Source organism: Python bivittatus, unplaced genomic scaffold (assembly GCF_059951505.1).
Source record: "Python bivittatus isolate LINGU-HERP-01145 unplaced genomic scaffold, Pbiv_v1 ctg000160_np1212, whole genome shotgun sequence".
Lineage (NCBI taxonomy): Eukaryota > Metazoa > Chordata > Lepidosauria > Squamata > Pythonidae > Python > Python bivittatus.
This window is the reverse complement of record NW_028277076.1, coordinates 9750006-9765856: the sequence shown is the minus strand read 5'-3', so window position 1 is coordinate 9765856 and position 15851 is coordinate 9750006. Positions and strand designations below refer to the sequence as shown.

General features: G+C 42.2%; 1 protein-coding gene and 1 long non-coding RNA gene across 8 annotated transcripts in view; both read left to right on the top strand.

Moving 5' to 3' along the window:
- Positions 1 to 7673, top strand: part of LOC103066736 (uncharacterized) — a 44300-nt gene extending 36627 nt beyond the window's left edge. For 2 of the 7 annotated variants that reach the window (XM_088147185.1, XM_088147184.1), the window contains exon 3: positions 679 to 7671. In XM_088147185.1, the coding sequence (XP_088003311.1) occupies positions 679 to 2619 (1941 nt within the window). In that variant the 3' untranslated portion in view covers positions 2620 to 7671. Of the gene's footprint in view, positions 1 to 116 lie in introns of those variants that run through there. The other 5 variants (XM_088147183.1, XM_088147181.1, XM_088147182.1 and 2 more) reach the window with 4 other exon arrangements.
- Positions 7674 to 11105: 3432 nt separating this feature from the next.
- LOC148214886 (uncharacterized) lies at positions 11106 to 15483 on the top strand. The gene is made up of 2 exons (XR_015797305.1): positions 11106 to 11622; positions 15073 to 15483. It is a non-coding gene; the product is annotated as an uncharacterized LOC148214886 (long non-coding RNA).
- The last annotated feature ends 368 nt before the right edge of the window (positions 15484 to 15851 follow it).

Sequence of the window (15851 nt, the reverse complement as noted above, 5' to 3'; positions counted from 1 at the left end):
GAGGGGTAAAGGCGGGTCCTAAAGAGGTGACTCTAAGTTTAACTTTTTTCTTCTGGTTACCAAGGAAACAGCCCATGCCGGTACTTATCTCTTCTTTGTTCCTCTTTGAAATTCAGGGTCTCTCTCTTGGCAACTTCTCTACCTGGTACCAGGCTAATTCACAGCTTGTTCGTTCAAAGACAGTCAGGTATCTAGCGGCTGGCTGTTGCTAAAGGAAAATGGGGTGGGGGAATGCGGTGCTCTTTAAAAGGCAAAAAGCAAGTTAAAGTTTTAAAGATAAGGTGAGGTAGAAGGCACGATTAAATGGATGTTATACATTATGTGAAACACACACACATAGTACAAACCATGTACTAACACAATGCCCTTCATCTCCAAGGCCTCCAGGGAAGAGAAGGAGACCCTTGAAGCGCCTCTCCTCCTCCTTCCCAGTGCGAGTGTTTCAATATTAAATATAAGAATATAGGACGGACGAGTCCGGCGGAGGAAGGAAGAGGAGCCCCGGAGGAGCGGAGGGAGCCCTGCCCGGTCCAGGGCGCAGCTCCCGCGGGAGACGGCGGGGAAAGGCGCGGCGGCTGCGGGGCTGCAGAAGGGCCGCCCCCAAAGGAGATGACCCGGAGCCAAGAGGGACCCCATGAGAGGAGGATGCCCGAAAAGAGAGTTGGGAAGGAGGAAAAGGTCAACATACCCGGAGAAGCCAAGACGTGCCTGGAGTGCGGAGAATCCTTCAGAACAAACGAAAGTCTCCAACGTCATCAAAGAATCCACTCAGGAGAGAAACCTTATAAATGCCTGGAGTGTGGAAAGTGTTTCAGTCGCAGGGGAAGCCTTTATATACATCAAAGAATCCATTCAGGAGAAAAACCATATAACTGCCTGGATTGTGGAAAGAGCTTCACTCAGAGAGCGCATCTCAGTCAACATCAAAAAATTCACACAGGAGAAAAACCATATAAATGCCTGGACTGTGGGAAGAGTTTCATTAGAAATGAGCATCTCAAAAGCCATCAAAATATCCATACAGGAGAGAAACCGTATAACTGTCTGGAGTGTGGAAAGAGTTTTAGTATGAGGGGACACCTTTATAGACATCAAAGAATCCATTCAGGAGAGAAACCATATAAATGCCTAGAGTGTGGAAAGAGCTTTACCAATTGTGGGCACCTGAGTCAACATCTAAGAATTCACACAGGAGAGAAACCATATAAATGCCTGGAGTGTGGAAAAAGTTTCAGTCAGTTAGGACATCTTAGTCAACATGAAAGAATTCACACTGGAGAAAAACCGTATAAATGCCTGGAGTGTGGAAGAAGCTTCAGTGAGAGTGGAAGCCTTTATTCCCATCAAAGAATCCATTCAGGAGACAAGCCGTATAAATGCATGGAGTGTGGAAAGAGTTTCAGTCTGAGCGGAAACCTTTATACACATCTAAAAATCCATTCAGGAGAGAAACCATTTAAATGTCTGGAGTGTGGACAGAATTTCAGTCTGAGGGCAAGCCTTTATAGACATCAAAGAATCCATTCGGGAGAAAAACCGTATAAATGCCTGGAATGTGGAAAGAGTTTCAGTCAGAGGGGAAGCCTTTATACACATCAAAGAATCCATTCAGGAGAAAAACCCTATAAATGCCTGGAGTGTGGAAAGAGTTTCACTCTGAGGGGAAGCCTTTATTCACATCAAAGAATTCATTCAGGAGAGAAACTCTATAAATGCCTGGAGTGTGGAAGGAGTTTCAGTGAGAGGGGAAGCCTTCATACACATGAAAGAATCCATTCCGGAGAGAAACCATATAAATGCCTGGAGTGTGGAAAGATTTTCATTAGAAACGGACAACTCAAAAGCCATCAAAGAATCCATACAGGAGAGAAACCCTATAAGTGCCGGGAGTGTGGAAAGTGCTTCAGTGACAGGGGAAACCTTTCCACGCATCTAAGAATCCATTCAGGAGAGAAAGTGTATAAATGCCTGGAGTGTGGAAAGAGCTTCATTAGAAATGAACAACTCAAAAGCCATCAAAGAATACATTTAGGAGTGAAACCATACAAATGCATGGAGTGTGGGAAGAGTTTCACTCGGAGAGGAGAACTCAGGATACATCAAAGAATTCACACAGGAGAGAAACCATATAGATGCACAGTGTGTGGAAAGAATTTCAGTCAGGGAGGACATCTCAGGATACATCAAAGAATTCACACGGGAGAAAAGCCGTACAAATGCCTAGAGTGTGGAAGGAGCTTCAGTGAGAATGGAAGCCTTCATACGCATCAAAGAATCCATTCAGGGGAAAAACCATATAAATGCCTGGAGTGTGGAAAAAGCTTCAGTGTGAGGGGAAGTCTTTATATACATCAAAGAATCCATTCAGGAGAGAAACCGTATAAATGCCTCGAGTGTGGAAGGACCTTCATCAGAAACAAACAACTCAAAAGCCATGAAAGAATTCATTCAGGAGAAAAACCATATAAATGCCTGGAGTATGGAAAGAGCTTCAGTCACAATGTAGGTCTCAGTAAATATTATAAACTTCTCACAGATAAATTGATAAATGCACGGAGTACGAAAAATCCTTCAAAACAAATGGAAATCTTCAAGACCATCAAAGAATCTACACGGTAGAGAAACCATATAAATGAATAGAGCATGACTAAAATACCTCAGTAACCAGCAAAATAAATGCATCCCTGTGTCAGGATCTACGCAAGCCAGAACCTTCAATTGTTTTTTATTGCTTTTACTTTTATTGCTAAGCATAGATCAATAGTAGAATAGTGGGAATGTTATTTTAAACCATTTGCTTGACCTGCCATAAAAAGCGGGGAGAGGAGGCCAGGTGCCGTTATCTCTATCTTGAAACAGACATCCAAGGCCAGGAGGTGTGAGAACCGGGGCAAGGCACGAAGAGTTGCAAGCGGGAAAGGAAACCTAGAAGGGGGGGGGGGGGAAGTTGGGCTTAAAAGGACAAGGCTTTGCTTTGTAGAATTAGACTCAACAAACTATGATGCTGTATGCTTCTCCTGAATAAAGAAATCTCTGGTGGAACTTTTGGTCTCCAGAGGATTTACTGAACTTTGGGATTGAGTGTGCAGACTCTGACACCCTGATTGAAATGCGCAAGGGTTTCTCAAGGGCTAAGAAACTCATTGACTATACACAGGCACGAATTACAGTCCAATAAGGCACTGGTGTTGATACTTACTGTTCATTGCCATCTCAACCTGTGTGTGTCAACTTGAGTGTATACTATATTATCAGCCCAAACATTCAAGGGTATGCAAACCTCTCAACAGAACCATTTTACTATTTATTGCTATGGTTTGTTTAATAATTGTGCTATTCTGTGATGCCTGATAGTTTAATTTGAATCATGTTAAAAATTTGAAAGTGTTTTTTTGATCACTCACGTTTTCTTACAAAAAAGTCCACATCTTACAAATTCTGCACGGGGTGTATAAACTTATGAGCACCACTGTGTTCAATTCCATATACTGATACCATCATCACAAATTTATTCAATCAGTCATGAGAACAATGTGGCTGTGTGCCGTAAAGCATATGGGCTATAACTTCCAGGTTTGGGATGGTACTATAAAACACGTCTCTCGCTTCTCTCTTGATTAAAAGACTTTCAGACTTCTGAATTATCGGACTCCCTGGATAAAGACTTCATTTACTCAGTAATTAAAAAATGTTTTATTACATATTATCTTGTTTTTAACAAGCTATTGGCATGGCGACTAGATCTAAACAGTCTAGTTTAACTCCTACTGCGTCACTATCTGCTGAGCCAGGAAGCATGGTGGAGGAGGGTTGTTCCACTAACTTGTTAAAGCGATCCTGGCTCAGGTACAACTTTTGAAGCCAATTCAACAAGATCTGGCTGAGTTTAAGAATGATCTAAAGCAGATGTAAGAAAAAATGGCTAGATATGAAGATCAATTACATGCCCATGAGACCATAATGCAAGCCAGTCAAAATATTTTGGATAAACAAGTTACTTATCTAGAATCAGACCTGTGTGGGAAAAATTTACGTTTGATTGGTATTAAGAGCCCCCCAAGCCAACCAAACCTGGCTGAATTTATGGAGGATTTTTTCAGAAAGCTCCTCTTTTTGGGAATGGACTTTCCAGTTGAGATTAAATGTAATGAAAATTCCTCTGATGAGACAGAAGACTGGAATTAGTTCCAACATCATTATTGTGTAGTTCCTTTGTGTTACCAGAAGATATGAGATTTTACATATATTTTGCCAGAAATCAGTAAAGTCTCCATTGAAGTGGGGCTCCAGCCAAAGTAAGATATTTATCCTTATTTTACGAAGGAAGTTTCTGATAAGAGTGTTTGCAAAAGCCCAAAATCTTGCTAGATCAACACAACTTTATTTATTTGTTTATATTTATTTTATATTTCAAATTTGTCACCACCCATCTCAAAACAGATTGACTCTAGGCGGTTTACAGTAAAAAGAATAAAAATTGAAATAAAATAAATATTTATTTATGAATTAAAATACACAACAACTTCAATATTTCATACGTTTTCCAGCAACTTTCTGCACTAACCATCAAGATCAAGTGCACAGATTTGATAACCCTCTGAATGCAGAGACCTTTATCTTATCATGAAATCTGCTGATGGAAAAGCCTGATTGTGTTTCATTCCACAGCAATGGCTAAGGGAGAAAACTGAGTCCAGCCTCATTTTAAAAGATTCTCAATTTCTCACTTGTTTTTTTTCTGTATTCCTGCCAACGTCATGATAATGAGTCTGGGTGTTTTGCCAGCTTAAGTCTCTATATTTTAGTTTGAAGCTGTTCTGTACATTTACTTGTAATAAGAGAGATGAGCTACAGTGCTATCCCATTGAGAAGTCGTGTCTTTCTTTATTTCTTGGTTTATTTTTAAGATTCTTTCTAGTTTTTATAACAGCGTTACTTGTTTGTTTTATTTCCTTGCACTTAACTCTTTCTTTTAAGTATAGATTCTATATATACTAGATCGTACTCAGTGTGATTATCATTATTATTGATCATTATCATCCAACTTCTCTGATTAATGTTGATACAAAGATTTTAACAGCAGTTCTAGCAAATAGATTATAGCAAGTAATACCGTTTGTTATTAAGAATGATCAAGCAGGGTTTATAAAAACTGGGCAGGCAGCAGACAATATTAGGTTAGTTGTAGATTTAATAGACTTGAATAAAAGACAAATATGTTACTTTATCATTAGGTGCTGAAAAAGCCTTTGACAAAATATATAGACAGTACACGTTTGTTGTGCTAAACAGCTTCAGATTCCCTTTGAAATTCATGAAACGGACCAGGATATTATTTGAGTCGCCCACATCTAATGTAAAGGTTAATGGCATGTTTTCTGCTACTTTCCCACTACTTAGAGGAACTAGACAAGGATGTCCACTTTCACCCTTGCTTTTCAGTATCTGTGTGGAACTCTTGGCTTGTGCTATTAGACAATAAAGGGAGATTTACAGAGTAGTACATAATTCAGTTGAACACAAATTGGTTTTATTTGCAGATGATATTTAGTTTATTACTAAACCTCATACTACTATTCCAGTGTTGATGCAAATCCAAATCAGAATTGATGCCAGGAGGTGAAAATTTAGTTATCCATCCATTTAAGAAATATCAATTCCATATTTGTAAAGAGCTTTCCTTAGATATGGATAGATGGGAGTCATTAAACCTCACCCTTCAGGGAAGGGTGAATGCTCTCAAAAGGAATATTATTCCCAGATTAATTTATATTCTGAGAGGACTTCCTGTTCAAATATGGAAAATATTTTCAGAAAATAAATTCTTTTATGGGATTCTCCAGTTCCCAGAAAATTTATGGGATTCTCCAGTTCCCAGAATATTTTTACAGAAAATGCAGATACCAATTAATGAAGGAGGATTCGGTTTTCTGAATCTGGAGCTATATCATCAAGCTTACCGATTGTCAAGTATTAAATACTGGAACCCAACAGATGGTGTTAACTTTCCGATTTGGGCAACATTGGAATATGCATATATAGCACCTTTGGTTGGATGGACAGTATTAGGAACTAAATACAACAGAACTCTAATATCTCTACAAACAATTATGTCAGAAAGCTATGGAACGTTATGTCTAATAAAAAAAGATTTGATCTTTTTTCCCATGCTAAATTGACTTTATGGGGAAACCCAACATTAAAAATTGGGGAAAAGATGGTGATATGAAAACGTTGGGTGGAAGCAGTGATAGATGACGAAGATGAATTTTTAACATATACTGTGTTAAGATATAAATATCATCTATCGGATGTATCCCAATGGCAATATTTACAGCTACAACATTTGTTAACAACATTGTTTGGATCAGCAGCATTTTCACTTCTGAGACATCTGAGACACAATAACAACTTGTTAAATCCTCCAGAACTAAAAAAACCCTACTTTTAGCTTGTATAGATATTTGTTATCAATAAATCAATTTTTATATGCAGTTGTTAAGGGAAGAGTAGAATAAAGAATTAGAGGTTTCTTTATTCCCTAGATAGTGGGAGAGTGTCTTAACTTCTGTAGTAAAAGTGTGGAATGAAAAATAATATTTAGAATTTATTGGACTCCACTATGTCTTTATAGAAAAGGATCATCAAAAACAGCATTTTGTTGGAGATATAGTAAGGACAATGCCTCTTTAAACCATATGTTTTTACAATGTCCTAATAAGTTTTGGGAGACAGTAGTGGACTATATAAATGTGATGGTGCGACAAAAGCTAAACTTTTCAGAGGATAACGTTCTTTTGAACTGCATGCCTAGGACACGGAATTTGACAACCGGACAACGTAAATGGATTCTGTGCCCTTACTATGGCCAAAGGACTGATATTGCAGCATTGGAAAGATAAATGTGTGGCCCCATTTATTCAATGGATTGAAGTCCCGATTTCACTTGCCATTGAGTGGATTGCCAATAGACATAGACTTTGTACAGACAATTATAATGAAATATGGGACTCATTTATACAAAGTATAGTAGTTTAAAATGACACATACAAATGTATTCGAAGAATATATGCATATGAATATTTGCATTAGATAAATATTTATAGATTTGTAACTGTTTACTGTTATAATATGCTATGCCAGGTTTTTATATTGTTTGTTTTGTTTTTGTCACTTTTTTGTAATAGCACTTTTTAATGTTTTCTTTTTGATAGTGTGTTATTATGTTGTTTTTCTTTTTGTTGTTGTTCTTAATTAAAAAGCTATGAAATTTATATTAAAAAAGCATGTGGGCCATAATGTTTGCCTCAAACAATTTCAGTGCTGCAGGAATACTTGGGCGTGAAAGAACTCCTCCGTGCTAATTCTTTCATATAATCTATATGGGTTTTCCAAATGCCAGTAGCATGGAGGACTGTCCTCAGGTATTTGAAAGTCTTGTCAATTGGATCCTCCATGGTCCATTATGTGTTTTAGGCTTTTTAGCAAAAAACACTGCAAGAGACTGTCTAAGGCCAACTAAGGTTTGTGAGATAATAGCCATGCCATGGGGATATAGGAGGAGAAGCACACCTGGGCCCACGGACTGAGACAGGCGTAAATTGGAGATAGACAGGTGACCTGTTGAGGAGCGTAGGTACAGTTACATACTAGTTAGGGGCCTAAACACAGGCTGTCAGACTCCTTTCTGAACAGGTATTGGGTTGGTTAGCACATCATGTGAGTTACATGTGACTCTGATGGCAGAATTTCCATGCAAACGCTGAATGAGAAAAAGTAAAGATCTATCTGTGCTGTATTCTCCAATTTCCTACAAGGTTTCCGACAAAACAGAATCAAATGCCAATTTAAAATCTACAATGGCTACATACAGTAATTATGTCCATGCCATTTTCATTTGTTTTATTATTTGCAAGGATATGTTCCTCATATATCAAAAGAAAAGTGTCTGCCCCATGGATTATAGAATAAGAAATGGCGGGTGCCATTTAGTTGGGTCAGTTTTAACGCATTTCACAGCAAATCGGGATCTTTGGGATAATGTAGAGGGGTACCCATAGTCCTGGCCGCATCAGTAGGGGTCAGTCATTCGCCTTGTCCTTCTCCGAATCTGGTGGTGTACAAAACTGGACAGAGTCTTTGAGGTGCAGGTAGACCGAAGCCGAACCAAGTGGAACAATTCTTTGTATTTTATGACTGAGATCTGTATTTTTATGATGGCACAGTTGCTGGCTCCTTATCTCTCGGTCAGAAAGGGTTTCAGCTGGAGCCAGCATTGCCCAGTCGGGGCAACCGAGCAACAGGGCAGCCCAAACCGAACTGGGAACTAAGTGAAGGCTGGACTTGGACAACAGGCAAAGCCACAGAATCCAACCCTCATTAATACCGCCACGCTTGGCACATGTGAATGCGTGTGTTAGATCCTCATCAGATGGGGCTGCGTTATTTATTTATTTATTAAATTTTTCGACTGCCCATCTCCCCCCAATGGGGGAACTCTGGGTGATTCACAATAAACATTAGAACATAAAATATATAAACACATAAAACCTTAAATTAAAACTAAACTAAAAAGGAGATGTTGGAAGAAAAAGTTATCTTACCAAGTCCGTTTCTGAGTAAAGACACCGACGAATTGCATGAAGTTAGGAGATTTATTCTTCACCCAAGTGCAGAAGCAATGACAGCAAGCAGTTAGGTGGGCGACCGCACTGGGCCCCCTCCCCACAGTACCTTATATACCTTCTGTTACATTCAAACCCACGTTAAGATGTCATGACTTTCTGATCCAATCAAAGCCAGTTACCTTGATCGATACTCCTCCCTTTACCCAGGACCCCTTTCTCTGGTCCTGATTAAGATTCTCCCTTCTTGTACGTAAACTAATTTCTATCACCTTGATTGTTTACAGCTATATGTAAAGTATCCTTTATTACTCTGCTTGTTCACCGGGCAGGTGATGGGGGTACTGTCGACTGAGTATTCCCCATACCCTCTCGTGTCCCTAAGCGTGGCACCGGTGCCTGTCGGATTTGGGGTGTGTCTAAACACCCAGAGACTCCCTATTAGAGTACCGACCCTCTGCGCACTTCCAAACTCCTGATCACTTATCAATTTTGCAATTTCTAGCACACAAGCGGTAATCGCCCAGTTACAGTATCAGCCACTCATTCAAGCACAACTGTAGCCTCAGCTACTTATGCGAGCACAACCTGCCCGGGCACGCGGATCGCCCTGGTCCCACTTGCTATCCGGGTTGCTCTGGTCATCACCCAACAAGAGCTAGCAGAGGCCCGGGGGCGTCTTGAACCAGTTGGACACACAGCCTTGGTCTGCAGTCGGGTTTTATAAAAGGGATCAAACACACATCCCCAGGTTCGGCTTATGGTCACTCACTCACACACTCACAGCCTGTTGAGGCACGTGGATCTTGTCAGCCCCCCTTGCTTTCTACCTGGGTTTTCCAGATAGGTGCGGCTGGAGCAGACAGATACACAGTCCTGGTCAACAGCGGGGAAATAATTGGGGAAACACACAAAGCTCTTACAACCGAACACTGAGGCACAACAAATTACACACAAACGCTGGGCTTATATATATATAAAAAGAAAAAAAATTGTTTGGGTACTGACCCACTGTGATGTTGTCCTAAATTCATGCAATTGGTTGGCACAAAACCAAAGTTCCCTTTACTACCTTCAGGGCAATCCCGCAGGAAAACCACAAACCCTCCGGGCAAATGGCCCGGTGCCGGCAGGGCGTGTTATCCTCCCAGGACCCAGCCCATTAAGTTAGCCCAGTCCCATCTGGGTCGCCAAATGTTGGAAGAAAAAGTTATCTTACCAAGTCCGTTTCTGAGCTGGGAGTAAAGACACCGACGAATTGCATGAAGTTAGGAGATTTATTCTTCACCCAAGTGCAGAAGCAATGACAGCAAGCAGGTGGGCGGGCGCGGTGGACCCCCGCCATACAGCATATTATATACCTTTCGTTACATTCAGACGTACATTAAGATGTCATGACCCTCTGATCCAATCAAAGCCAGTTACCTTGATCCATACTCCTCCCTTTACCCAGGACCCCTTTCTCTGGTCCTGATTAAGATTCTCCCTTCTTGTACGTAAACTAATTTCTATCACCTTGATTGTTTACAGCCATATGTAAAGTATCTGTCAGGATCTACGCAAACCAGATTCTTCGATTGTTTTAATATGCTTTAATTACTAATTATACTTTTGCTTTAATTGCTAAACATAGATCAATAGTGTAATGCTGGGAATGTTATTCTAACCATTTGCTTGACCTGCCATAAGGGGGGGAAGGAGGAGGCCAGGTGCCGTTATCTCTATCTTGAGCCAGACATCCAAGGCCAGGACGTGTGAGAACTGGAGGAAGGCGCGAAGAGCTGCAAGTGGGAATAGAAACCTAGAAGGGGGGGAAGTTGGGCTTAAAAAGACAAGGCTTTGCTATGTTCAGGCAGACTCAACAAACTATGATGCTGTGCATTTCTCCTAAATAAAGAAATCTGTAATGGAACTCTTTGGACTCCAGAGGATTTACTGAACTTTGGGATTGAGTGTGCAGACTCTGACATTTTGTTGAGTCTCACCCCACTTTACGAGGGATTTACCGGGGAACCCACCACCGTGGAGAAATCCCTCGAAAAGCCGACCGCGGCTGCGGAAATGGAGGAGGAATGCCCCGAGGCCGGGGCTGTAGGTGGATCCATGGGGGAGGAATCCCTGACCGGCACCTACCCGTCTCTCCCGGCGCCACGGAAGCCCGACCGGCGCAAAACTAAGTTGTGGAGCATGGAAGAGGTGACGGGGGAAATGTCATTTCTAGACATGGAGCCTGATAAGCGCTGGGCCCTGACGACAGGAAGAGCTGAATCCACCCGGAGGGGGACCCTAGAAGGTTGCGTGCAGATCCTGCAATCGGAAAACACCTTGATGAAGAGGGAGCTGATGAGGATGAGCGAGCTCGTCCGTCGTTCAGGTCTGTACCAAAGCCCGGGCGCAGAGAGGGGGCCCGAAGAAGGAGGGCTAGAGGATTCGCTGATAGCCCCACCAACTTCTGCTTCCTGATTGGCCGGAGCAGTTCAAAATTGACTGCTTCCAGCAAGGGATGCGTCGCGATCTCTGGAAGCTGGCGTTCGCCCGGGGAGACCCGAATTCCCTAGACGGATGGATCCAGCACGCGGGGAACGTCGAAGCCCGGTGGAAAAGAGTGGGCCCGGACTTCGGCAGGAGACCCAGCGCCCCGGCGCCGACGTCCCGAAGACAACCATCGAGGGGAGGAGACGAGAGAAGTCCTAGAGGGGCCGATCGCGTTTGCTTCCGCTGCAGCGAGCCGGGTCATCTGGCACCTTCCTGTCCTAAACCGCCACCCGCACGGGGGGGGGAGGCGAGAAAGCCCGCTGGAGCAGCGAAAAAAGCCGGCGCGAAAGGGAAAAAGGGAACCGCGGCGGCAGGCACAGAATCGCCGTTCCCAGACCTCGTCATCTACAAAAATGGATCGGTGGGAAAAGAACAAGAGGCAAGCGTCGAGGCCGACAAGCCTGCTCACAAACCCAAGGCGGAGCCGGAGGAGGAGGAAGACGACTCCGATGACGATGGTTCGGTGAGTGTTACCACCCTTAAAGTGACTATTTCAGCGCTCAGAACAGAGTACAAAGCCACGCTAACCGCGCTAATGGATACCGGCTGCTCACGCTGTTTGATCAGTCCCATACTGGTGAACGCGTTGGAGCTAAGGGTGAAAAGAATAAAGACCCCGATAGTGTTCACCCAGCTGGATGGCTCCAAAGCAGGGGGAGGGGCGGTGCTGTATCGCACGGAGCCTTTCGAGCTGCAAGTGGGGACCCACAAAGAGACTCTTAAATGCTTAGGGGCTCCTCTAGGGAATTACGCCCTGATCCTCGGAGCGAACTGGGTGAAAAAGTGGGATCCTCGTGTTTTTTGGAAGACGGGGCAGCTGCAATTTGCAGATGGAATTTATTTGGGACCTGAGCAGTCAGGAAGAACAGAAACTGCGGCAACAGCTAGCAGCATGAACAAATCACTAGATTTGGACCCAGAGTCCCTTAAAGACATTCCTGAACCCTACAGGGATTTACAGGCTGTGTTCAGCAAGAAAGAAGCAGACACACTGCCTCCCCACAGAGACACTGACTGTGCCATAGAGATTCAGCCAGGAGCTAAATTCCCAAAAAAGAAAACTTATTCAATGACCCAGAAAGAGCTTGCTGCTCTAAGGGAATTTATAGACACAAACCTAGCAAGGGGATTTATACAGCCAGCTAAATCACACATGGCAGCTCCCGTGTTATTTTGGGAAAAGAAAGATGGAAGCTTGAGGCTCTGCACGGATTACAGGGGCCTCAATGCAATCTGCAAAGAAAATAAATATCCCCTCCCGTTAATGAAGGATCTGCTTGCTCAACTTTCAAAAGGGAAAATATTTACTAAATTGGACTTAAGGGAGGCATATTTCAGAGTAAGAATTCGCAAAGGAGACGAGCATTTCACTGCTTTTTCAACTCCCTTTGGCTGCTATGAATACAAGGTCCTCCCGTTCGGGCTTTCGGGAGCGCCCGGGGTGTTTATGCAACTAATTAATGAAGTGCTACATGAGCATTTATATCAAGGAGTACTGGTTTACTTAGATGACATCTTGATCTACTCTGACAACCTAAAGGACCATGTAAAATTAGTAAGGACTGTTCTGAAAAAATTGTTGAAAGCTCAATTGTATGCCAAACTGTCGAAATGCGAGTTTCATAAAAAACAAGTAGACTACCTGGGGTATCGCATTTCTAAGGCAGGAATTGAAATGGACCCTGCTAAAGTAAAAGATGTTTTGGGTTGGGAACCACCTAAAACTAGAAGGCAATTGCAAAGTTTCTTGGGCTTTGCCAATTTTTATCGCCAATTCATTCCAAACTTTGCACAAGTGGCTTTGCCATTAACAGATTTACTAAAAACAAAAGGCAAAGTGGTGGCTAAAGCTCAAAGACCCGGGGCCCCGATAACATGGACAGAAGAGTGCCAAAGAGCTTTTGAGGCTCTGAAAGCTTTATTTACAGCAGAGCCAATTTTGAAACACCCAGACCCTGACAAGCCTTTTGTAATACAGGCCGATGCCTCAGACGTAGCAATTGGGGCTGTGTTACTTCAAAAAGATGAAGAGGGTGCACTCAAACCCTGTGCTTATATTTCTCGCAAATTTACTGAGACAGAAAGAAGGTGGCTTGTTTGGGAAAAGGAGGCTTTTGCAGTACGCTGGGCCCTTATGACCTGGAGGCATCTCCTAGAGGGAGGAGCCCAGCCATTTGAAGTATGGACAGACCACAAGAATCTGGAGTCTCTTACAGCTCCAAGAAAGTTGTCTCCTAAGCAAGTACGCTGGGCCCAATTCTTCAGTCGCTTTAACTTCACTTTAAAATTCATACCAGGAGGAAAAAACTTTTTAGCTGATGCATTGTCACGATTGCCTCAGCATAACAGCCAAAGAGAACAGGTGGTAGCCCCGGTAATCTTTAAAGCACCACCTCAACTAGAACCTGGCTCAGTAGCTCTAACCCGATCTCAAGCAAAACTCCAAAAACAAAAACCTACCACCGACCTACTCCAAAAGATAAATGCTGCTTTGGATTCTGATGAATGGTTCCAGAATAATAAAAATATTTTAACCCATGAAGACCAAGCTTGGTGGATGGGAGACAAGCTTTATGTGCCACTTTCATTTCGTAAACAAATTCTAGAAAGGGGACATGATGACAAGACTTCAGGCCATTTTGGATTTATAAAAACCTTACACCTTCTGCGCAGGCAATTTTGGTGGCCAACAATGAGGAAAGACATTTCTGACTATGTTTCTACATGCCCTGTGTGTGCAATGTCAAAGAAGAGAGGGGGGAAACCTCTCGGCCTTCTTCAATCTGTGGCATCTCCAAAAAAACCTTGGGAAGAAATTTCTATGGACTTTATTGTGGACCTGCCTCTGAGTAATCACAACACAGTGATTTGGGTTGTGGTGGATCTATTTTCTAAACAAGCACATTTTATTCCATGTTCATCAATTCCAACTGCTAAAAAATTAGCTAAACTATTCATTGCACACATTTACCGCCTCCATGGCGCCCCCAAGAGGGTGATTTCAGATCGCGGGCCACAGTTCACCTCCAAATTTTGGAGGGAATTTCTTACATTACTTGGATCTAATCAAGCTTTGAGTTCCAGTTTTCATCCGGAGACTGACGGATCTACGGAGAAAATTAACTCTTTATTGGAACAATATTTAAGATGTTTCACAAATCATCAGCAAGATGATTGGTCTGAGCTCCTTCCTTTTGCTGAAGTAGCTTATAACAACACAGTGCATCAAAGCACTGGATTTACACCATACAAAATAGCATCTGGCCAGGACTTTCCACCTTTCCCAGAATTGCCACTTAAAAACCTGCCTGAACTCTCAGCAGACCAATGGATAAACAACATTATAACTTTATGGCCACTAATTGTAAAATCTCTAGAAAAAGCAAAAAGCCAGCATAAAAAATTCGCCGATAGAAAACGTACTGCAAACCCACCTTGGAAGGTAGGCGACCTAGTCTGGCTTTCTACAAAAAACTTAAAATCTTCCCAACCATAAAAAAAACTTGCTCCAAAATATGTGGGACCTTTCCCAATTGAGAAAGTTATAAACCCTGTGGCATTTAAGTTATCTTTGCCAAAACATTATAGAAATATTCATCCTGTTTTCCATGCAAATTTGTTAAAAGCATTCAAACCCTCTGAAACATGGCATCCTGATCCATCTCCACCAACACCTATCATGATTGAAGGACAAAGTCACTTTGAAGTAAAAGACGTTTTGGACTCTAGAAGACATAAAGGCAAACTCCAGTACCTGATTCAATGGAAACATTTTCCCAAAATCCATCACGAATGGGTGGACAGTATTAATGTTAAAGCACCTGAACTACTTCATCGTTTTCACTCAAAGTACCCTGACAAGCCTAACTAAACATTTTGATGTTCATTGTTGTATTTCTATTTTCTTTTTCAGATTTTCTTCCGAATGTAGGCACATTCGTTCTGTTGGAGGGCGGCATGTCAGAATCTACGCAAACCAGATTCTTCGATTGTTTTAATATGCTTTAATTACTAATTATACTTTTGCTTTAATTGCTAAACATAGATCAATAGTGTAATGCTGGGAATGTTATTCTAACCATTTGCTTGACCTGCCATAAGGGGGGGAAGGAGGAGGCCAGGTGCCGTTATCTCTATCTTGAGCCAGACATCCAAGGCCAGGACGTGTGAGAACTGGAGGAAGGCGCGAAGAGCTGCAAGTGGGAATAGAAACCTAGAAGGGGGGGAAGTTGGGCTTAAAAAGACAAGGCTTTGCTATGTTCAGGCAGACTCAACAAACTATGATGCTGTGCATTTCTCCTAAATAAAGAAATCTGTAATGGAACTCTTTGGACTCCAGAGGATTTACTGAACTTTGGGATTGAGTGTGCAGACTCTGACAGTATCCTTTATTCACTCTGCTTGTTCACTGGGCGGGCGCTGTCCTGATCTACATCCCTAAGAAACAAGGTCAGGACCGCTTATCTCTCTTTGTGAAGGGTCATCTGAACACTTTTGATAATTTAAATAAGGTCAATTACTGTGAGGTCAACCATACATACAGGAAAGGGAATATTGGCATATTGCTGGGCCTGCTTTTACTTCATGTTACACAAGCAGGTAAAGGCAAGTGTTTAAAACATCTAAATGTCCAAATATCCAAAATGTCTACAAATATCTAAACTCTCTCTCTCTCTCTCTCTCTCTCTATAT